The sequence below is a fragment of the Talpa europaea genome, assembly GCF_964194135.1.
Source record: "Talpa europaea genome assembly, chromosome: 16".
Lineage (NCBI taxonomy): Eukaryota > Metazoa > Chordata > Mammalia > Eulipotyphla > Talpidae > Talpa > Talpa europaea.
Window position 1 is genome coordinate 51844848 of NC_140084.1, and position 22633 is coordinate 51867480.

The following is a 22633-nucleotide window of genomic DNA, read 5'->3' on the forward strand; positions in this document are numbered from 1 at the left end:
GGGCCCCACCCCAGCCAGCGTCTGCCACCCCCACTCCCCACCCTGCCACCCCCCACCCCGTGTGCACTAGTGCATCTGTGCTGCTGGGCGGGTGCTCGGCACTGAGCTGAGCAGACGGGGCCTGCCTGCCTGCGGGGCGCTGGGCGTCGCTGTCGTGAGTTTTCTCGCCAGTCCCTCAGGGCTTCGTTTTCTTTCAGGCTGGGGACCTGGAAGCCGAGTGTCACCCACACAGCGGGGCCTTCCGGAGGGGCCGCCAGCCCGTTTTTTGGCCAGGGAAGGCTGCCCCGGGGAGGCGCCCCCTGCCACCGCCATGCGGGACGACTGGGGCGGTGAGAGCCAGGAACGTGTCCCCAAGGAGGACCCGGACGCTTCGGGGCAGGTGGCACTGGACTTGGCTGAAGTGCCTGTTCAGGATCGCGGCTGTGGCAGCCTCAGACTCGAGGGAGACTGTGTCCTGGGCTCCGCCCCGAGCCCGTGTCCGGAGCTCCCCCGGGGCCAGGACCTCTGTGCCGGCCACTCGCAGGCCGCAGCCCCGGAGCGCGGCTCCCGGCCAGTCAGTCAGCAGACGGTCCCTTCGGGCGGTGGCGACGGGGCCGGGGCCCTGGGTGCGGCCCTTCCCGTCCCAGAGCCCGCCCCGAGCCAGGCCCCCGACAAGCCCTACAAGTGCGCCGAGTGCGGCAAGTCCTTCAACCACAACGCGCACCTGACCGTGCACCGGCGCATCCACACGGGCGAGCGGCCCTACGTGTGCAAGGAGTGCGGCAAGGCCTTCAGCCAGAACTCTTCGCTGGTGCAGCACGAGCGCATCCACACCGGCCACAAGCCCTACAAGTGCGCCGAGTGCGGCAAGTCCTTCTGCCACAGCACGCACCTGACCGTGCACCGGCGCATCCACACGGGCGAGAAGCCCTACGCCTGCGGCGACTGCGGCCGCGCCTTCAACCAGAACTCCTCGCTGGGCCGCCACCGGCGCACGCACACGGGCGAGAAGCCGTACGCCTGCAGCGTGTGCGGCAAGGCCTTCTCCCGCACCACCTGCCTCTTCCTGCACCTGCGCACGCACACGGAGGAGCGGCCCTACGAGTGCAGCCACTGCGGGAAGGGCTTCCGCCACAGCTCCTCGCTGGCGCAGCACCAGCGCAAGCATGCCGGGGAGAAGCCCTACGAGTGCCGGCAGCGGCTGGTCTGCGAGCAGGCCGAGGCCCTGGCCGCGCGCGAGTGGGCCGAGGCCCTGGGCCGCGACCCGCCCCTGAGCCCCGAGGAACGGGCGCGCCGGAGCGAGCGGCCCTTCCGCTGCGGCCAGTGCGGCAAGTGCTTCCTGCAGAGCTCCCACCTCATCCGGCACCAGATCACGCACACGCGGGAGGAGGCCCCCGCTCGGGGCCGGCGGCAGGAGTCCGCCTTCAGCCGCGGCCCGCACACGGGCCGGCGAGCGCGCCCCGGCGAGAGCCCAGCGGGCGTCGCGAAGGCAGGCCAGCCGCCGGGCAGGGCCCTCGCCTTGTTCGACATCCGCGAGATCATGCAGGAGAAAAACCCGGTGCACGTCATTGGGGTGGAGGAGCCCCCCGGGGCCGCCTCGGTGCTGTTTGACATGAGAGAGCCCTCGTAGGGGAGAGGCCCTCAGGGGGCCTTTTCAGCCAGAGTCCAGGGTCATGGTAAGTCCACGGCGGGGGGCTGGGCCGGCGTCCTGAGGAAACGGTGCTCCCCGGACCGGGCTGTGCTCACCTGGCCGCTTCCTGCCCCTCGACCCCACCGTGTTGTCACGCGCCCCCCACCCCCGGGAGACAGCCGCCAGGGCCGGCCCCCGCCCGTCAGTGAGGACCTCAGCGTGGTGCTCTGTGAAGGACGATTAAAGCGAGAGTCTCTTGTGCGCGTGTCCTGCCGTCGGCATCTCACTGGCTCCCGGGCCTGGCGGTGGGGACGCCGCCCGCTGCTCCATGCTCCTCCAGGTCCGCCTGGCCGCCAGATGCTGCGGGGTCCTGCGGGAGCCGGTTTCCAGCGAGGTGACGGCCTGCAAAAGTCTCAAACAGCGCAAGCCGCCGCCACGTTCCCGCAGCCCCCTGCCATGTTCTTAGCGGGATCCAGTGCGTGGTTAGGCGTGGGGTGGACTCAGGGTCTCGCTTCACCGCCACAGAGTGGCCGAGTCACATGCGCTTACGCGGCCCGCAGCAGCCCAGCCGCCCGGTGCACTTCCACAGCGGCCCAGTAGGTGTCAGCACCTGCCCGCGGTGGCTGCGGCCAGCATGTCCCTAGACCATTCTCCCGGGGTGACTCTCCCCAGGCTTTGGTGATGGCGACAGGGTGATGACATCCAGTGGGTGGAGACCAAGAGGTGCGGGGTGTACTGGTGCCAACTCACAGCATTGCCGGGCCCAGTGCCATACCTCACTTCCCAGTCACATCAGCTGATAAGGCTGTGCCAGCAGCTCTGCTCGATTTTAGCAAGTTGCTGTCATCAGCTGGTTCTTGCATGCCCTGCTCTTTACTAATCTTCCTACTCCCTTCCAGCAGCCTTCTTTTTTAACGATTTGTTTATTCATGCATGCCAGAGATGGGGGGGGGTGAGAGGACTCCCCAGAGGCAGACTGAGGAGCACAACAGGTGGATCCACTTAAATACACTGCTGAGGGGAGCAGTTGGGAGACAGGAGAGGTCTGCTGCGCCATGTGGGTAGCTCCCTGGCTGGGGAATGAACTCATACTATCGTGGCTGCAGACAGCTTCATAGTGCTGACGTTTATCCCCTTGTGGCACTAGGGAGACGCCTCAGCATCTTTTTTTTTTTTTTTTTTTTTTTAAAGAGATTTATTTGTGCATACAAGAACTTGGGTATAAGCCGAAAGTTGGAGGGTGAGAGGATTCCAGACACAGAGCGGGGAGCAGAACAGGCAGATTGAGTGAAATCCCCTGCTGAGGGGAGCAGCGGGGAGACAGCAGAGGTCTGCTGCGCCCTGTGGGTAGCTCTCTGGCTGGGGATGGAACTCCTGCTACAGTGGCTGTGGACAGCTTCATAGGTTGTGTCTTAACTGCTTGCGCTACCAGGGAGGCCCTCCTCCAGCATTCTTTGTTGTTGTTGTTGCTAGTTTTTTTTTGTTTCTTATTTTTTTAAAGATCCATTTATTTATTTCTACAAGCACCGGGTACAGTCAGAAGCGCAGGAGGGTGAGAGAATTCACCAGAGCCAGAGCGGGGAGCAGAGCAGGCAGAAGGACCGACGTCCACTGCTGAGGGGAGCAGCAAGCGCAGCAGTAGAGGTCTGTGCCATGTGGGACCCTCGCCGATGGGCAGGGATTGAACCGGTGCTGCAGAGGCTGCGGGCTCAACCGCTTTGCCACCAGAGGAGGCCCTCCTCCAGCATTCTTAACGGGTGTGAAGAATGGAGGAGAATCCAGTTTTCTGAACAATCTGAATTTGGGCATTTCAGTGTGGGCATTACAGGCATGGATGTTTCCACGGGTGCCTCTCCCTGCATCCCCTGCCCTCCCACCACAGGGTTATCGCCACGTCAACCCCAGAAGTCTTGCATTTTTCTGAGTGTATCTCCAAGAGGAAAAGACTTAGATGAGTACATTTCATGTGTCAGCAACTTGTCCCTGGGGACAAGCCGCAACGCCGTGTAATCTTGAGCTGTGGACTGGTGCCCTGAGTTGGTATTCTTGCTGAGGGTGCAAAAGCAGCAGCGAACCAACTGCGATGCCTGAGTGTGGGGCAGAGACCCCTCCCCTTCTCCCTTGTTTGAAATGCTCCTTTTACTTGGCTTTTTGTGATGACGCAGCAAAATTATTTTATTAGAACATCAAAGCTGGGCCTCCCTGGGGATGCAAGGGATTAAGCGTCGCACCATGAAGCTGTCCGCAGCCTCTGCAGCACGAGTTCGATCCCCAGCCACCAGGGAGCAACCCACATGGCGCAGCAGACCTCTCTTGTCTCCCCGCTGCTCCCCTCAGCAGTGTGTTTTGGTCAGTCTGCCTGTTCTGTTGCCCGCTCTGTCTGGGGAATCCTCTCACCCCCTCATCTCTGGCGTTTATCCCAGCTGTTGTATGCATTCATAAATAAATCTTTTTAAAAAAAAAAAGTTAAAGCTATGCTGTGACTGTTACCTCAGCGGAATACCTAGTGCTGACATGTTCTGGTTGCCTCAGGTCCGGCTTGGTTTTCTCTTCACTTTGTTGTATCCATGGTCTCCTTTCTTTCTCTTTTTTCTTTTTTTTTTTTTTTCTTTTTCTTTTTGTTTAGAGATTTACTTATACAAGAGCTGGGGTACAGGCCAGATGTGCGGGAGGGTGAGAGGACTCACCAGAGACAGAGCGGGACAGAACAGGCAGACCGACCGAAATCCACTGCTGAGGGAAGCAGTGGGGAGACAGGAGAGGTCTGCCGCGCCATGTGGGTATCTCGCCAGCCGGCCGGGATCAAACCTACACTGCAGAGGCCGCAGACAGCCTCACAGTGCTTCGCCACCAGGACGACCCTATCCCTCTTTATGTCTTTTATTCTTTGGGAGGGAAAGACAACAGGACAACCCAAACCTTGTCCCCTCCTGAGCCTGCCTGCCAGGCACCCCCCCGGCCTGGTGGGGCGACTTCTGACTTTGCGTCAGACCACTGAGCTGGGCTGAGGGGCCTCATGAAGTGTGACCCCACTGTCCCCAAAGCTCCCCTTCCCCACCTCCAGCACAGCATGGGAAGTTGCTGGAGGGCCTTTGGGAGACAGCCTTTCAGCCACTGGTGCCAAGTTCAGCCAGAATTATAGGCAGTGGTGCCTGCAGGGGCCATTGCCATGTCCATCTTGGGAAACTCCACCCTGATCCTGTTGCTGCTTCTGTGCAACCTTACTCCTCAGAGAGGTGACGTTTTTGACTCTCCTTTGGGCCGTTCTGCCCAAAGGATGTCCTGCTGGCCACCACCGCCCCATGGCCATGTCCTCTGACACCTACTTCAGGGTGAACGGAAAAGTCAGTGTCGGTGATGCAAACACGTATTACCTTAACCCTTCAGCTGGCTGTAGGAAGCGTCTCTCAATGATTCCACATTGCCCGCTTGTATCAAAAATTTTTTTTAAGATTTTATTTATTGGGCTTCCCCCTGGTGGCGCAGGTGGTTGAGCGCTGCACTGCGAAGCTGTCCGCAGCCTCTGCAGCACTGGTTCCATCCTGGCTGGCCGGGCATGGCAGACCCCTCCTGTCTCGCCCGCTGCTCCCCTCAGCAGTGTGTTTCATCAGTCTGCCTGTTCTGTTCCCTGCTCTGGCTCTGGTGAATCCTCTCACCCTCCCTCAATTCTGGCCTATACTTGGTTGCTGCATTACATGTATGAAAGGATCGGTGCGGAAAAGAAAAGCAGGCTAAGTTTCTCACAGTTTTTTCTCTTAGAACTGGCTGTTCTTTCAACGCCACTTATCAGGGCCCATGCAAGCTGGGCATAACCGTCTCCCGGGATGCAGATGGCAGCAATTTGAAGTCCCCATCCCGCAATCTCTGCCCCGGCCTTGACCTTACAATGCAAAAGCTCAATAAAAGCCTAAAAAAGCAAAAAAAAAAAAAAAAAAGATTTTATTGGGCCTCCCCGGTGGCGCAGCGGTTGAGCGCTGGGTTGGAACCTGCCCGCGGCCTCTGCGGCGCCGGTTCGATCCCCGGCTGCTCCCCGGCCACCGGAGGAGGGTCCCGCATGGCGCGCAGACCTCTCCTGCCGCCCGCTGCTCCCCTCAGCAGTGTCCTTCGGTCCTTCTGCCTGCTCTGCTCCCCGCTCTGGCTCTGGTGAATTCTCTCACCCTCCCGCGCTTCTGACTGTACCCGGTGCTTGCATAAATAAATTAATAAATCTTAAAAAAAGATTTTATTTATTTATGCATACAAGAATTGCGGTGCAGGCCAGAGGTGGGGGGGGCGGATGTGAGAGGATTCCCCCGGGACAGAGCGGGGAGCAGGCGGACTGACGAACACACTGCTGCGGGGGCGGCGGGGAGACAGGAGAGGTCCGCCGCGCCCTGTGGGTCACTCCCTGGCCGAGGATCGAACTCCTGCCAGAGTGGGCGCTGATAGCGCCACAGCTTGGAGACCTGAGCCCCTTGTGCCACCGGGGTGTGAATCCCGCCGGTGGATGGTGCATGTGAGAAGCCTTAAAAACGGGGGCTGCCCGTATTCTCCCGCGGGCAGGAGGCCCACAGGGCGCAGGAGAGGTGTGGACGGGCGTGCGGCGTGTTTCCACTCTGAGGAGGAGACGCCGAGCACAGGCGCCGGGAGCCGGGCCCGCGGGGGGCCCGGGCCGGAGGGATGCGGAGCTGGCGAGCGGTACTTTTCACTCAGAATTCCTGGAATTTTGAAACGTAAAAACAAAGTACCGCGGGCCCCCTGGCGGCGCAGGCATTAGCCCCCGCGCCGCCCGCCATTGCCGCGCCCGCGCCCCTCCCGGCGCACGTGGAAACGCGCGTGACGCCCGCCCGTCGGGCCGGGCCGCGGCGGGGCCGGGCCGCCCAACTCCATTTCCCAGGAGGCCGTTCGCCTTGAGCCCGGCCGCTCCCAGGCGGGCGGCGCGCGGTGCCCCCTGGGAGATGGAGTCCCCGCGGCCGACGCGCCGCCCTGCCCTGCGGACGGGGGGGGCGGGGCAGCCTGCGTGGACGGCGGCCCTTGCTCGGCGAGGGGCGCCCCTGAGTCGGCGCCGCCCGAACCCCACTAATAGACTCGTCCCGAATCCGGGCGCCCGGGGCTGGGCCGAGCGGGACGGCGCGCCCCGGCCGGCCGGTCCCTCGCGCCGGCAGCCGCCCCGCCGCTGCCCGCGCGCCCGGCCTCCTCCCTGCGGGCGGCCCAGCGCCGCGCCGCCCCCAGGGCCGCCCCCCGGGCCCGCCGGCCGGCCCCGCCCCGCCCCGCCCCCGCCCCGCCCGGCGCTGTCCCTGGTGCTGAGCCGCGGCCGGCCCGGGCGCTGCCGCCGCTCCCCGACCGAGCTCCTTATCGCGCGGCCCGCGGTCAGGGCTCGCCTTGGCCAGTCGGCGGCCCGAAGGCCCAGCCCTGCCCCGAGCAGCCCGGCTCCTGCCCCGCGGGGGCTGCGCCGGCCCAGGCGGGCGCCTCGGCCCAGAGTCGCCTGGTGAGGAGGAGCCGCTTCCTGCGGGGAGCCCCGGCACCTCCATGTCCTCCCGCCGGCGGGGCGGCCGGGTCTGGCTCCGGGGCGGCCTGAGCACCTGGCGGGGCTGAGCCGTGCCCGGCCGGGCCTGGAGGAGCGGACCCAGGCAGCAGCTGTCGGGCCGGGCCCGCTGGGCAGGGCAGGGCCCCAGGGCCCCGGAGCACGAGGGGCCTTTGGATGAGGGGACTCGGGGCTGGTGTGTCTGGGCCTCCCTCCTTGCTCCTGCCCCCAGGGGCACGTGGAGGACCAGGCGGGGCCTGGACACTGGCCTTCCCAGCACACGCCTCCCACGTGAGTTCCCAGAAATGCCCGTGGCCGCAGCAGGCCCCCTCCTCAGTCCTGGGGCCTTTCCTGGCCCCTCCTCTCCTCTCAGTCCCCTCCACCCAGGGTGGGGCTGAGTGACCCAGGACACCCTGGAGGAGTGTCCCCCTTGGCAGGCCTGGACACAGGGACTGTCTGTGGCTGCGCTGACAGCCAGTGTCCAGGGTGGGGACAGGCCAGGGCAGGCCACCCACGGGCCGAGGGGCAGCCCTGCACAAGTGGACGGCGCCACCCGCAGCATCCAGACAGGAGGCTGAAAGTCAGGCGGTCAGCGTGGGGAGGCCGAGGTTAGGCCCAGAGCATCTCAGAGATGATTCTTGGGGATGCCTCAGGGCAGGAGCACCCAAGGGCAGGGGGAAGCTTGGAAACTGTCACCCTGGCTGCTCCTACTCCCACCCTTTGTGGATTTCCAGGCTCGGCCTTTCTGGGGCCTGAGGACCTGGGGACTTTGCATCTGCTGTAGATGGGGTCCTGGGAACCTGGGGCCCCAGCAGGCCCAGTCCAGTGGGGGGGGGGTGGATGTGGCCCAAGGCTGAGCGGGGAGACCCAGAGTTCCCAGAGGGGAGCTAAACCTCAGAGGGGGGCAGGTGGCTTCTGAAGAAAATGGCAGCTAAGTTGGGCCCTGGGGAGCCAGAAGAAATTAGTCAGGTCAGAGAGGGACCTAAGGACAGGAGAGTAACAGGGACAAGGCTGAGAAGAGGGGCCTCCCTAGGGGCGCAAGGGTTAGTGTTAGCACTATGAAGCTATCGCCAGCTACTGCGGCCTGAGTGCGATCCCTGGCCAGGGAGCTACCCACATGGCGCAGCAGACCTCTCCTGTCTTGCCTGCTGCTCCCCTCAGCAGTGTGTTTCAGTGGATCTGCCTGTTCTGCTTCCCACTCTGTCTCTGGTGAGTCCTCTCACCCCCTACTTCTGCCCTGCACCCCAGCCCTTGTAGCATCAATAAATCAAAATCTGGGCCTCCTGGTGGCGCAGCGGTTGAGCGCTGGGTTGCAAAGCTGCCCGCAGCCTCTGCAGCGCCGGTTCGATCCCCGGCTGCTCCCCGGCCACCTGAGGAGGGTCCCACGTGGCGCGCAGACCTCTCCTGCCGCCCGCTGCTCCCCTCAGCAGTGTCCTTCGGTCCTTCTGCCTGCTCTGCTCCCCGCTCTGGCTCTGGTGAATTCTCTCTCCCTCCCGCGCTTCTGACTGTACCCAGTGCTTGTATAAATTAAAATAAATAAATAAATAAATAAAGCACAAATGTTTAATAAAATATAAATAAATAAATAAATCAAAATCTTAAAAAAAAAAAAAGGCTGGGAGGAACAGGGGTGTCAACAAGAACAGGTGACAAGAGGCCATACGACCATCACAGCTGCCCCTAGAAGCATCAGGAGTGGGTCTCGCTTTGCTACTGTTTGCCTCTCACCCTGTCGAAGGCCGTGGCTCCTTTCAGAACTTTGTGCCTCTGCCCAGGGCTCTTGTCTTAGTGGGCACTGCGCTGACCGGGTGGCAGCACCGACACGGGAGGGGAGAGCACGAGAAGAGCTATAGGACTGAACACCCGTTAGGTTTGTGGGCTTGGGCGGGACAGCCCTTGAGTAAGGGGGATGCTTTGGGGTCTGCTAGGAGAGGTTACATTTTTTTGGCCGCTCTGGGCTATGAAAGAACAAAGTACTATGTGGAGACTGTAGAGAAAAGTAAGAGTGTAACAGGCCTTAGCGAGGATGTGGGAAAATTGGAGCCTCATCTACTGCCAGTGGGAACGTAAAACAGTGCAATGACTTTGGGAAACAGCCTGGTAGCTTCTTCCTTTCTTTTCTTTTCTTTTCTTTTCTTTTCTTTTTAAATATGTATTTATTTATGCATACAAGAACGGGGGTACAGGCCAGATGTACAAGAGGGTGAGAGGATTCACCAGAGCCAGAGTGGGGAACAGAACAGGCAGATTGACCGAAACACCCTGCTGAGGGGAGCAGCGGGGAGACAGGAGAGGTCTGCTGCGCCATGTGGGTAGCTCCCTGGCCGGGGATGGAACTCGTGCTGCAGTGGCTGTGGACAGCTTCACAGGTTGTGTCCCAACCCCTTGTGCCACCAGGGAGGCCCTGAAGTCTCTAGTTTCCTAACTAACTGTCACTTACTATCATAGCATAAGCATTTTGTCATGTCATTAAAAACTCCTGAAGTTCCTTTTTTTTTCATTTTCAATAAGCTTCTTTTTAACTAATGCAGAAGATTCAAGTACTATTGATATAATTTAATGTACTTGCTAATTTAATTTATTTACTGTTATTCATCCCTGTCTACTTTGCAGATTTCTCCTGGCCAGGTGGATCAGACCTGGAAGTTTTGCCCCCACCTCAGGCACCCTCTGGGATGTGTGGGTGTGTATGGTACCCTGAGGTGGGGAGATTGTGGGGTCAGGGGGCTAAAGTTGTCCAGGATCAGGCTCAGGCCTCAAAGGAAGTGTTGTTCCCTCTCCAGTGTCCATACCTCTTCATCAGCAAACAGGCTGAATTCGGAGAAGAGCTGATTGTCAGGCAGAGGGTACAGCTGTTGAAAAGCTCGGCCCACATACCATAGAGTTTTCAAAGGTCATCGAGGAGGTCCCATGTGGAGCAGTCGCCACAGGACATCGGGGCTGCATTCACACCCAGCTCTGCACCCACTGGGGCTCCCTGGGGCTCAGTTAAGAGTGGGAGAGGCGGGGCCTCCCTGGGGGCACAGGGATTAAGGTCTCAGTGCTATCAAGCTGTCCACAGCCACCCCAGCACGAGTTCGATCCCTGGCCAGGGAGCTGACCCCCAGGGCGCAGCGACCTCTCCTGTGTCCCCGCTGCTCCCCGCAGCAGTAGATTTTCAGTGGATCCACAGGTTCTGCTCCCCACTCTGTCTCTCCTCTCACCCCCGCACCTCTGGCCTGCACCCCAGCTCTTCTATGCAGAAATAAATTTTTTGAAAAGAAATCAAACTCCATCGACACCCGTGTATTTCATTACATGCAAATTAAATGCTAAGGAAATTGATTTTCAAAGATTAGGTTTAAATCCGTTTAAGTCAGGAAATTACTTCTTTGTGTAATAAAAAAGTTTAAACCTTCAGATAGTTCAAGGTGATGAAGCTGCCACTATTTGAATGTTTTTAATCCACAGAAAAGTAATTTCCTATTATTTCAAACCTATTTTTAATCTTAATATTGAGCTGTCCTTAATGTTTACCCCAAAAAAATCCATCTAAACGTCTACTCTAAGCGCCCGAAAAAGGAGGAATACATGGGAAGCGGACGGCGGGAACAGCCACCCACCCAGACGCGCAGACCGGGAGTCGCCCCAAGGGGCACAGCCCGCGGGATTGAGAGCGATAAGGGGTTGCCGCAGCCCCCCGCCAGCCTCTGGGCAAGGAGGGGCCCAGGAAGGGCCCAGGAGGGGCTCGCATCATGGAGAGGAGACGGAGCCCGCGCACCCCAGGGAGGAACACGGAGCCGCCACCCTCCCGGGGTCCCGGCCCCGCAGCTGCTGCGTCCAGCACCCCGGGACCGCCAGACGCGCCCCCCAGCTCGGGTGCGGAGGGCTGGGGTGTCCGCAGCCCAGGCTGCCCCTCCTCCGCCCGGAGCAGGACAAGGTCATCGCGGGAGGTGAGGGCCGCAGCCCTGCCCTGGCCGCGGGGTCCAGCCCGCGCCCCACCCCGCACGCCGGGCTGCCGCTGACCAGGGACCACTCGGGATCTGCGCCTTTATTGGTTCCCGCAGGAACAGGGGAGCCCCCCCGCCCCCCCCAGCGGCCTCCACAGCAGCGAAGCGGTCGCTGGGATGGTCCTTCCCGGGGCGCCAGCGAGGCCGCGGCCATCAGCCTGGACGGGCAGGGCAGAGGAGGGGAGGCCTGACCCGCGGCTGGCGCACGAAATGGGGCCGCGGGCGGGAAAGGAGCGGCTTGGGGGCGCCCACACGCGCCGGCCCTCCAGCCCCCGACTTCGGACACCCCCCTCCCCTGTCTGGCGGGGTGGGGGGCGGGGCGGGGTGGGGGCGGGCGGGGGCGGGGCCGGGCCTCACCTGCCACCTGCAGCTGCACCGGCGCGCTGGGCTCCGACCGGAAGGGGCCGCGGTCCCAGGAGCCGTAGCGGCAGGTGTAGGCGCCCGCGTGCTGGGGGCCCACGAAGGGCAGCACCAGGTCGGCCGCCCCGTCCGCGTCCCGGTGCGCGTGCGCCTGCACCTCGCCGTCCCGCAGCAGCTCGAAGAACACCCCGGGCAGCGGGCTCCGGCAGCGCAGGACGGCGTCGGCGCCCGCGGCCACCGCCCCGCTCCACAGCGCCTGCAGCGTGGGCGCCGGCGCCAGCCCTGCGGGGAGGCCGTGAGGGCGGGCACCCCGCAGCGCCCCGCACCCCGCGCCCGCGCCGCGCTCCCCTGCCGCCCCCGGGTCGCGCCTGGCCAAGCCGGTCTGGGCCCTCCCCCTCCACGCCGCGGGGCCCGCCTGTGGGGGGGGGCGAGGACGGGGGGGGGCCCTCGGGGTGCAGCCAGGAGGGGGCGCAGCCAGGACCGGGGCGCGCGGCGGAGACCGATGGCGGAATCAGGCACACACCGGCCGGGGGACGGGCAGGCGGGTGCGGGCAGCGGCCTCCGCAGACGCGGGCCGCGCGGGGGCGACCGGCGGGGGGGCGCCCCCCGGCCCCGCTCACCGTCCAGGCGCAGCTCCAGGCTCGCGCTGGGCGCCGAGCCCGCGCGGGGCGTCGCGGGGTCCACGTAGCTGCAGCTGTAGTTGGCCGCGTCCGCCGCCGACACCGAGGGCAGCTGGAAGTCGGCGCGGGCGCCCTCGGGGCTCAGCACGGCCTGCACCTGGCGGCCCGCCCGGTCCTCGCGCTGCAGCACGAAGCGCAGCCCCGCGCGGGGCGCCTCGCACCGCAGCCGCACGAGGGAGCCGCGCGCGGGGCTCCGGGTCGCGGGCTCCGCGGAGAACTGGGGCGCCGGCAGCGACCCTGAGGGGAGGCGGCGGCTGAGCGGGGCCTGCGGGTCGACCCGACGCCCCGCCGAGCCCACCGCCCGCCTGCCCGGGCCTCGCGCGGACACGCTCCGCGGGTCCCGGCCGCTTCGTGGGTCCGCGCAGCAGCCTCGGGGCCGGGGCGCGCTCGCCGGGCCCCTGGGGAGCCCCGGGGTCACCCGCGCGCGGGGCGCGCCGTGGCGGGGCCTCGAGGCGGCCGTGGGCTTGCTCCGTCCGCCAGTCGGGGACACCGAGGCCGGGAGCTGGGCCGCCGCGCCCGGGCTCACCGTCGCTCACGAGCAGCTCCACCGGCGCGCTGTCCTCGGACCAGGCCCCGCTCTCCGCGTCCAGCCGGTAGCGGCAGGTGTAGCGCCCGCCCGACAGCGCCGCCGCGCCGTCCTCCGGCAGGTGGAAGTGGACGCGGTCCAGGTACGCGCTGCTCAGGCGCACCCGCAGCGCCTCCTCCCCGCGCCGCAGCTGGAAGTGCACCCTGGGCAGGGGCGCCACGCACTGCAGGGTCGGCTGGTCCGCGGGGCCCGCCAGTGCCGCCGGGTGTCTGTCCACCTGCAGGGTCGGTGGCGGCGGCGCGGCTGCAAAGGGGGGGGGCGTTGAGGAGCGGGGCGACACCCCAGCCGGGGCGTTTCCCCCGACCTTCCTCGGCCCAGCCGCCCGCACCCCCCACCCCGCGCTCCGGTAGGGCCATCCAGGCCTGGGGCGGCTCCAGGGCGGAGCCGCCGTCCTCCTCCAGGAAGCCCTCCGGCCGCCGCGCTCACCCAGCTTCTCCACGGTCACGGCGGCGCTGGGCGGCGAGGGCGCGCCCTCTGCGTGGGTCCGGTAGCTGCAGCTGTAGTTGCCGGCCTGGTGCACGGGGAAGGCGGCCTCCAGGGCGTCGGGGGCCTCCGCTGTCTCCAGAAACGCGTCATCGCCCTCCCGCCTCAGCAGGAAGGTCACCCCCCGCAGCCCCGCGCGGCAGAGCAGGTCGGTGTTGCGCTCCGGCGTGACCCAGGACACCCCGCGCGCGCGCAGCGAGGGGGGCGCCAGGGACCCTGCAGGAGGCGGCAGGGGCGCTGGGCGCGGGGTTCTGCCAGACGGGGGGGGGGGGGGACCCTGAGGCCCAGCCCGCCCGGACCTGGCGCCCGAAGGACGCAGGGCGCACCCGGGCGCGTTGCAGGCAGAGAGAGGCGGGGAAGCCCCCCCCCATCTAGACCTGGAGCCCCGCGGAGACCCCAGCACCTGAGGCCGCACAGGAGCCGACGGGGCGCGAGCCCAGGGTCACGGGTCAGCGCGGGTGGCAGCGGGGGAGGCCCGGGATGGACGCCCCGCCCCGCGCGGGGGTCACGCACCTGGGCCGGCCACCTCCAGGCCGTCGCTCATGGAGGTCCAGCCTTGGCCCAGGCCGGAGCGGCAGCGGAAGCGGACGGGGCCCTGGGCCACGGCCCCGACGGGGAAGCGGTGCTCCAGGGCCGGGAACCCCAGGTCCACCCGCTGCCACGCCGCCCCGTCCTTCAACAGCTCGAACTGCGCGGTGGCCAGGCGCGCCCGGCACAGCAGCGTCAGGCCGGCCCAGGGCTCCCGCGGCGACGCGGGCTCTGCCCACAGCACCGGGGTCGTCTCCACCACTGCGGGCAGGCGTCAGCGTGAGCGCGGGCGCGGACAGGCGCCGCCCCGCCCCACGCCCCCAACCCCCCACGCCTGCAGCCCCCCAGGCTCCCCTGCCCGCGCCCGGGTCCTGGCGGGAGCAGGGAAGGGGGGCCGTGCCCCCCCCACCCGCTGGGCACTCACTCACGGCCGCCTCGGTCACTGGGCCCAGGGCGAGACCTGCGGAGACCACACCTGTCAGGCCCGGTCGGGCGCTCCCGTCGGGGGCCCGGCCCGGTGCTCACCCGCCAGTGTCAGCAAGGCCAGTGCCCACATCCTGCTTCTCCGGTCGCCGCCGCCGTCTGTGCGGCCTGCCAGCGGGGCCACGGGCACTGACCCTGCCTCAGCCCTTCCCAGAAGGCAGGGCGCCCCCACCCCCCTCCGGGCAAAGGGCGAGCCTCGTGCCTGGGGCAGCATCGACCTCGGACAGCTGACCCTGACCCCGGACAGCCTCGCCAAGGCCAAGCCACGTGATAAAGACTTAAAATGACAGCACAGACGGAAACGGCAGGAGACCGCCCCCTCGGGGAAGGAGAAACTCCGTGATGAGATGAAATTGAGGTCAACATAAAAGTTAAGAACAAACAAGACGAAAACCAGTTGAGGGGCCTTTCTGGGGCACAGGGGTTAAGGCGTATCCTATGAAGCTGTCCGCAGCCTCTGCAGCACGAGTTCCATCCCCGGCCAGGGAGCTACCCACAGGGCGCAGCAGACCTCTCCTGACTCCCCACTGCTCCCCTCAGCAGTGGATCTCAGTAGATCTGCCTGTTCTGCTCCCGGCTCTGTCTCTGGGGAGTCCTCTCACCCCCCACACCTCTGGCCTGCGCCCCAGCTCTTGTATGCATCAGTAAATAGATCTTTCACAAAATAAAAACCAATTGAAGAGATGAGGGGAAAGGATGCAGAGAGAAGTAACAGCTGGCACAGAAGGACTAGGGAATGTCGCTGCCAGAGCCCGCGCAGGAATAAGCCTGAACTGCGGACAGTCAGTCACAAAACAAGAGAACCGCAATCCCTGTTCGCTTTCACCCACACACAGAAATGACAGGGAGGGCTGGTTCGCAGCCACACGGAACGGGACCAGGAGCACGTTGCAGGTGAGGGCCATCGCCTCTGCTTAGGGGGGGTCTGGGCACCCTGCACGTGCTGGCAGGGCCGGCGCCCCTCCCCCGGGAGCTGGAGGTGGGGAGGCCCAGCGCTCTCTGCGTGTCCCCAAGACCATCTTGGATTCTTTCTGTGTGGGTGACTCGCAGCCTCGGAGGCCCCTTTGCACTGGGCAGTGGCTTGCAGGCCTGCTCTGGTGGCCAGCTGGGGTCAGCTGGGGCCCAGTCAGCCCCTGCAGGAGCAGCCGGCAGAGGTGGCCCCTCTACTCTCCTCTCCGCAGCCCCAGCCTTTCCCACCGCCCTGGGCCTTGGGCTCCACTCTGAATCCATTTCCTGGGAGCCTGGGGGTTGGGCCAGCCGGGCCTGCTGGGCAAATCGGCCTCACTGGGAGAAGAGTGCCCTGCCCTGCTGGCTTCCCAGTCAGGGGCAGCAGTGACCCCTTCCCTGCGCCACCTGGAGGCCTGCGGGTGCCCATGGCCGCCACCTGTGCAGCAGCCTCTGCTCCCATTTCCATGTTGAAGTGGGAGCAGGCTGGGGGGGGCTCTGTCAGTTTTGGGGGATGACAGGGTTGGGGGATCCTCTGGGTCTGCTGAGTGAGGGTGACGCAGGCCTCTTCCTGCCCCAGCCTCCTGCAGCCCCACCCCAGGGCCTCCATGGCCAAGGTGGGCTGAGAATCCCTGTTGCTCCAGCCACCTCCTCCTGGGCCCATAGCCCCACAGAGCCTGAGGCCGCTGCTCTGCCAGGGCCTGGGCACTGCTCCTGTGCGGACACTTGAGTCCACCTCCCTGCGCAGGAGCGGGCGCCGTCCTGAGAAGGGAAGCCTGAGATGCTACTGTGCCGGCCTCTCTCCAGGGCTCTGGAACCAGCAGGGACAGGCCCACCGCTGTTCAGTCAGTGAACAAAAGAGCGGCAGCTGTATACACTGGAGGGGGCAGCGTTGAGCACCTGCTGTGTACACTGGTGGTGGGGGCAGGGCTGAGCACCTGCTGTGTACACTGGTGGTGGGGGCAGGGCTGAGCACCTGCTGTGTACACTGGTGGTGGGGGCAGGGCTGAGCACCTGCTGTGTACACTGGAGGGGGCAGCGCTGAGCCAGGGGCATGGGGCAGGGCGGTCCTGGGGCAGCCCTGGAGCTGTGGGAGGAGCGTCCCCAGGGTGTGGGGGGTGAGGGGTGCACGCCCTCTTGGAGGCCGAGGTGGGCAGGAGGACGTGGGAGACGCGCGTGGCCAGGCCCGGAAACCAGCTCCGCAAGGCGCCACGGCGCCACGTGGCCGCCGCCTCCGGGAAGCCCGCCAGGGCGCGTGCGCGCCGCCCGGATCGCGGCGGACTCTGAGGCGCACCCCCGCGCGTGCAGGACCGGGAGGGCGGCGGGCGCGGCTTCGGGCCAGTGCGCGGTGCAACAGGGGCGCCGCCGGCCGGTGCCCTCACTAGAGATGGCGGCGCGGGCCGCAGGGCCGGTACCGGAAAGCGGACTTCCGCCCGGCCCGCGAGTCGGGCCGCGTCGGCGACGGCGCATGCGCAGGGCGGTTACGTGCGGCGAGAGGCGCGGAGGGCGCCGTTGCCTCCTCGCTCGGGCCCAGTCCGTGACTCCTCGAGCGTTTGTGCGCACGCGTCACCTCCGTTGACCCGGAAGTTTTCCTCTCCGTTAAAAGGCCCGGCCCGCGGGCCGCGGCCTCTTCCTGTCTGTGCTAGGCAGCGCGTGGTCGGCGCCGAGCGATCCAGACGCCCCGGCTGCACCCTCAGGTGAGGCTCCCGCGGGGCCGGGGGCCGGAGGGGCGGCTCCGGGGTCCTCCGGGGGCGCCCGTGGGCCCCTGTGGGCCCGCGCGGCCCCGAGCGCGAGTGCTGAGGCGCCGCGCAGGCGCCGGAAAGTTCTCCGGCCGCGGCCGCCCGGCCCGGCGCGCCCCCCCCCCGGCTCCCCGGGGGCCCCGGCGTCCTGAGGGGCAGCGCGGGCGTCCCCCGCGGCCCCCTCGCCCGGAAGCCCCGCTCCGTGGCGGCACGCGGAAACGCGAGGGCGGGCGCCCGCCGGGCCGCGGAGAGGGGCTGCGTCCAGAGCAGCTGCCCCGCCCCGGTGCCCGGCGCGTCCCGGGCTTGACCCCCGCGGGCGGCCGTCGAGCTGTGGGCGCCCCTGTCCAGCCGCGGCCCGCGCCGCGCCCAGCGGCCCTGGGGTTCGGGGCGGGAGGGCCCGACAGCTCGCGTGGTTCCCCGGGGCTCGGGGTGACGAGCCGACGTCCGGGCGCACGTCGGCTGTTCGCGCCCTCAGGGCGCGGCGGGCGGCCCCCCTGACGGTGTCTGTCCCCAGGATGACCGAGTGGGAGACGGCCGCGCCCGCGGTGGCGGAGACCCCCGACATCAAGCTCTTCGGGAAGTGGAGCACTGATGACGTGCAGATCAATGACATTTCCCTGCAGGTGAGGGTTTGTGCGCCCCGTCGGGGGTGGAGACTGGAAGGTCTGCAGGTAAAGGGCCTCCCTGGCCAGCCGCACAGCTCGCTCCGAATCTCCTTGAGCCTTGTGGAGAGGGTGCTAGAGTGCGAGACAGGACGGGCTTCCTCTGAGGTAGCTGCACGGTCCACGCGCTGCTTTCGCAGACAGGTGCACTAGCAGGTCACTGAGTTGGCGTTTTCAGGTCCACGTGCCAGACGTTCTTGCAACTGTGGAATCCAGCTCCAGCAGCACGTGTTTTGGGGCCTTGGGGAATACCGGGTGCTTTACATATGACAAATTCAGACCATCAGGTGCTTGTACTTCAGTCTTTACTGTGCACTGTGCCGCTACCCCGGAACCATTGGTTGAGTGTTTCCCTCACAGATGGCCGGGATCGGCTTGTGACTGAATACCTGGGTGCATTTCCCCACTCAGGGCTTTTCCCATGGCTTTATGTGTCTGTCCTATGCCAGTACTACGCTGCCTTGACTGTAGCTTTAATCAGGAAATGTGAGTCCACTGTCTACACCGTGCTATTTTACTCTTTGCCTCATTAGGAGTTTTTGTGGGCCCTTCAGAAAATTTAAAAAAAAAAATTAGTACTTGATTGCATTCATACAACGACAAAATTCAGTTTGGATTATATATTTTCTGACTTTGAAAGAAATTTCTTTGTCAAACCTGGGACGTCTGCACTGTTCCTAATGGAGAATTCAGCTTGTTATTGACTCTTAATGTCTGGAAGATTGTTGTCCTTCGAGGCTACATTGGGGGTGTGGTCTGGAAACATAACAGGGCCAGATAATAAAAGTTAGACTTTGCAGACCACACGTGGTCTCTGCCCTCCTGTGTTTGCTTCCTTCCTTCCTTCCTTCCTTCCTTTCTTTTATTTATTTATTTTTTTGGTGGGGGCTGGGAGTGGTCACAATTCTTAAAACATAAGACTTTTCACCTTCCCCTGGTGCTGTCTTAGGGTTTGCAGAAGCACAACGCAGTGAGGCACTGAGGGTCTCCCTGGTTGAAAGTTCTGCTACAATCCACCATGAGTCCAAGTGATTTAACCAGAGCCTTGCTAGGAGATTGGTGTTTTAATTTTTTCCTGTACACCGAAGCCCTCCATGAACACCCATTTATTTCTGTATTTGTCCATCTTAGATACTAGGCTGTCCTGCTAGTATTGTAATCTATGTTGCTTGTTTAATTTGTTTTTGTTTTTATTTTTTTAAAAATTTATTTATTGATGCATACAAGAACTCGGTTCAGGCCAGAGGTGCAGGGGGGTGAGAGGCTTCACCAGAGGCAGAACGGGGAACAGAACAGCCAGATCGACTGAAATACACCACTGAGGGGAGCAGCAGGGAGACAGGAGAGGTCTGCTGCGCCATGTGGGTAGTTCTCTGGCTGGCCGGGGATTGCACTTGTACTGCAGAGGCTGCGGACAGCTTCATAGTGTGGTGCTTAACCCCTTGTGCCACAAGGGAGGCCCTGTTTTGTTTTTTAAAGATCGATTTACATGTAGAAGAACTTTTATAGGCCAGAGGGGGGGTGTGAGAGGGGATTCACCAGAGACAGTGGGGAGCAGGACAGGCAGATGTCCTGAAATACTCTGCCAAGGGTAGCAACGGTGAGACAGGAGAGATCTGCTGCGCCTTATGTAGGTCAGCTTCCTGTTGGGGATCAAGTGCAGGCAATAGTGGTGATAACCCTGAGATGTCCTCTAGGCCACTAGACATATCTTGATCCTTGTATTTGTAGAAACACATGTTTTTATATATTGGTGTTACCTTGGGTATATATATATTTTTTTTTTGTTTTTTATTTTTATTAGAATTTTTATGCATACAAAAGCTGGGATACAGGGCAGAAGTGTGGGGTGGGGGGCAGTGAGGACTCACCAGAGACAGAGCAGGGAGCAGAACAGGCAGGCTGACAAAATCCACTGCTGAGGGGAGCAGCGGGGAGACAGGAGAGGTCGCCCTGTTGGTTTCTCCCTGGCCACGGATTGAACTCATGCTGCGATGGCTCTGGTTAGTTTCATAGGTTGCATCTTTTTTTTTTTAATAGAGGCATGTTTTATTTATTTATTTATTTGTTTGTTTTGTTTGTACAAGCACTGGGTACAGTCAGAAGCGCGGGAGGGTGAGAGAATTCACCAGAGCCAGAGCGGGGAGCAGAGCAGGCAGAAGGACCGAAGGACACTGCTGAGGGGAGCAGCGGGCGGCAGGAGAGGTCTGCGCGCCATGTGGGACCCTCCTCCGGTGGCCGGGGAGCAGCCGGGGATTGAACCAGCGCCGCAGAGGCCGTGGGTAGCTTCGCAACCCAGCGCTCCACCGCTGCGCCACCGGGGTGGCCCTCATAGGTTGCATCTTAACCCTTTGTGCCACCAGGGCAAAAAAACCCCCCATTTATTTATTTATTTATTTATTTATTTATTTATTTATTTATTTATTTTTGTATGCATATAAAAGATGAGCTGTAGGCCAGAGGTGCTGGGGGAGGCTGAGAAGTTTCACCAGAGGCAAAGAATGTGGAGCAGAATAGGCAGAATGCCTGGAGTACACTGCTGAGGGAAGCAGTGGCCCAGACAAGTCTGCCATGTGGATCAGCTCCCTGGCTAGGGATCAAAATCGTGCTGCAGTGGCTGCCGATAGCTTCAGAGTGCTGAGACTTAAACCCTTGTGCCACCAGGGAGGCCCCTTGGGTATATTTTCTAAAATAAATTTTTATCAAAATAACCTGGACTTACTGGGCCTCCCTGGTGGCGCAGGGGCTTTAGTCCCAGCACTGTGAAGCTGTCGCCAGCCACTGCGGCCTGAGTTCCCTCCCTGGCCAGGGAGCTGACCCATAGGATGCAGCAGACCTCTCCTGTCTCCCCACTGCTCCCCTCAGCAGTATGTTTCAGTAAATCTGCCTGGTGTGCTGCACCCTCTGGTGAGTCCTGTCACCCCCGCACCTCTGGCCTGTACCGCAGTTCTTGTGTGCATGAATAAATAAAAATCAATCTTTAAAAAAATGTAACGTTGAGTTTTAGTTGTGCAGTGTTACAAAGTAGCAGCTGTGTATTCTACGTGGTGTTGACCAGAGCTCTAGTTTTCATTCTTCACATACAGTTGCTCTGATTTCAACCCGTGGTGCTGTTCACATGTTTTGTTGGGAAACGTGTGTGTAAGAATTCCTGCTCAGGGATGCTTTCGGGACAGTGTTTCTCTGGGGTTGATTTCCCCCAACAGCGGCCACCAGGCAACATTTAGGTGAATTTTTAGGTGTCAAAACCGACGGTGCTGTTGGCATACGCTGCAAAATGGGGGTCATGGACTTTAACGTTCATTCTCCACACCGTCTCACATTAGAAGTTACTTGGGTTTTGGTTTTTTCTCACAACCAAGCGCCCGTGTGGGGTGCAGCCCTCCTTGGGTGCTCAGGTCTTCTGGTCCCTGGCCAGGGCCCATCCTGCTTCTGACCGCGGCCCCCCCACGCCCTCTCCCTGCTACCGCAGGACTACATTGCCGTGAAGGAGAAGTATGCCAAGTACTTGCCCCACAGCGCAGGCCGCTATGCCGCCAAGCGCTTCCGCAAGGCTCAGTGCCCCATCGTGGAGCGCCTCACCAACTCCATGATGATGCACGGCCGCAACAATGGAAAGAAGCTCATGACCGTCCGCATCGTCAAGCATGCCTTCGAGATCATCCACCTGCTCACAGGCGAGGTAGGGCAGTGAAGCCAGGCGGGGCAGCGTTGCCCCAAAGACACCCGCCCCAGCTGTCCATGCTGGGCTCCTCGTGGCTTGAGGGACGAGATTGGGCGAGGGGGCCGGATTCCGGGCTCACCGGCCCCCTCCTCCCCCCCTCCTAGAACCCCCTGCAGGTCCTGGTGAATGCCATCATCAACAGCGGCCCCCGGGAAGACTCAACCCGCATTGGGCGAGCCGGGACTGTGAGGCGGCAGGCCGTGGATGTGTCCCCGCTGCGCCGTGTGAATCAGGTGGGCCCGGGGCTTTGGCACACATGCCTGGGCAGGAACAGCCACTAGGCGCTGGTGGAGTCCTGCCTGGGGCCAGAGAGAGAGGCTGTGTCGAGGGCTCATCCCTGTCAACGTGTTTTACTTGGAGTGTCATTTCCTCCAGGAAGCCTTCCTGGATTCCTACATCACACAGGGCACATCCAAGCTCTGGGCCTTCTCCTGGGCAGTGTTCGGCTGATTTGTAGTTGGGCTTGGATGTGTGTTTTCTTGGACCACATGAGCCATTCTTGCCTATTCTCCCTTAACACTTCCCTGGGTAGCCCTAGAACAGGGACATTGTGCCCCATCTTCCCTCATGAGGAATTTGACAGGCTCCCTTGTCCAGTGTCCTGTCGCTGCTCCAGTTTACGTAGCTCTCCCCAGTGGGGCCTTTGCACTTGGCCCTGCAGTCCGGTTCCAGCTAAGAGCACGTGCCTGTGGGGGTCTGGATTATCACACCGCATCGGGCGGTGCTGTGGGCTCCCGCCGGGACCTGGGCCAGTGGGCCAGTGGGTAGCAACATGGTGGAGGGTATGTGTGGGGACTTAGGGGGCTGGAGGACTGCACCTGCCTACTCTGGGGGCCCCCCCTGAGCCCCAAGCTCAGTTGGCCTGTGCTCCTCAGGCCATCTGGCTGCTGTGCACAGGGGCCCGGGAGGCCGCCTTCCGGAACATCAAGACCATTGCTGAGTGCCTTGCTGACGAGCTCATCAATGCTGCCAAGGTGGGTGAGGCCCCATGGGGACCAGTGTGTCGTGGGGGGCCCCGCCCCATTCACAGCTAACCTCTGCCTCCCTGCAGGGCTCTTCCAACTCCTACGCTATCAAGAAGAAGGACGAGCTAGAGCGTGTGGCCAAATCCAACCGTTGATCACCAGACTGCAGCCCCAATAAACCTGCCTGTCTGCCCTTGAGGCAGCTGCACCCAGTGTGCTACTGTGTCTACTTCTGGGGGGATACTCAGGGTGGGGGCCAGGGTGCTTCTCCGGGGACTTGGATTCTTCAGGAACTGCGGGTGCTGGGAAGCACTCCTGACTCAACCCGGCACTGGGGTGCGGGCCTGGAGGGTTCCAGCCACCTTGGAATGAGAGGG

At 63.0% G+C, this 22633-nt stretch overlaps 3 protein-coding genes across 3 annotated transcripts; 2 read left to right on the forward strand and 1 right to left on the reverse strand.

Annotated features, from left to right (window-relative positions):
- Positions 1–310: 310 nt before the first annotated feature.
- ZNF8 (zinc finger protein 8) lies at positions 311–1609 on the forward strand (the record flags this gene model as incomplete). Its single annotated transcript, XM_084257070.1, has 1 exon — positions 311–1609. The coding sequence occupies one exon, from the start codon at positions 311–313 to the stop codon at positions 1607–1609; it is 1299 nt and encodes a 432-aa protein (XP_084113196.1).
- Positions 1610–1849: 240 nt separating this feature from the next.
- Positions 1850–15126, reverse strand: A1BG (alpha-1-B glycoprotein; the record flags this gene model as incomplete). The annotated part of the gene is made up of 9 exons (XM_084257071.1): positions 1850–2070; positions 11459–11809; positions 12082–12378; positions 12668–12970; positions 13154–13426; positions 13724–13999; positions 14163–14198; positions 14264–14329; positions 15048–15126. The coding sequence occupies 9 exons, from the start codon at positions 15124–15126 to the stop codon at positions 1850–1852; spliced, it is 1902 nt and encodes a 633-aa protein (XP_084113197.1).
- Positions 15127–16790: 1664 nt separating this feature from the next.
- On the forward strand, positions 16791–22464 carry RPS5 (ribosomal protein S5). The gene is made up of 6 exons (XM_084256570.1): positions 16791–16863; positions 17420–17528; positions 21040–21249; positions 21396–21524; positions 22167–22265; positions 22343–22464. The coding sequence occupies exons 2-6, from the start codon at positions 17421–17423 to the stop codon at positions 22409–22411; spliced, it is 615 nt and encodes a 204-aa protein (XP_084112696.1). The 5' UTR covers positions 16791–16863; position 17420; the 3' UTR covers positions 22412–22464.
- The last annotated feature ends 169 nt before the right edge of the window (positions 22465–22633 follow it).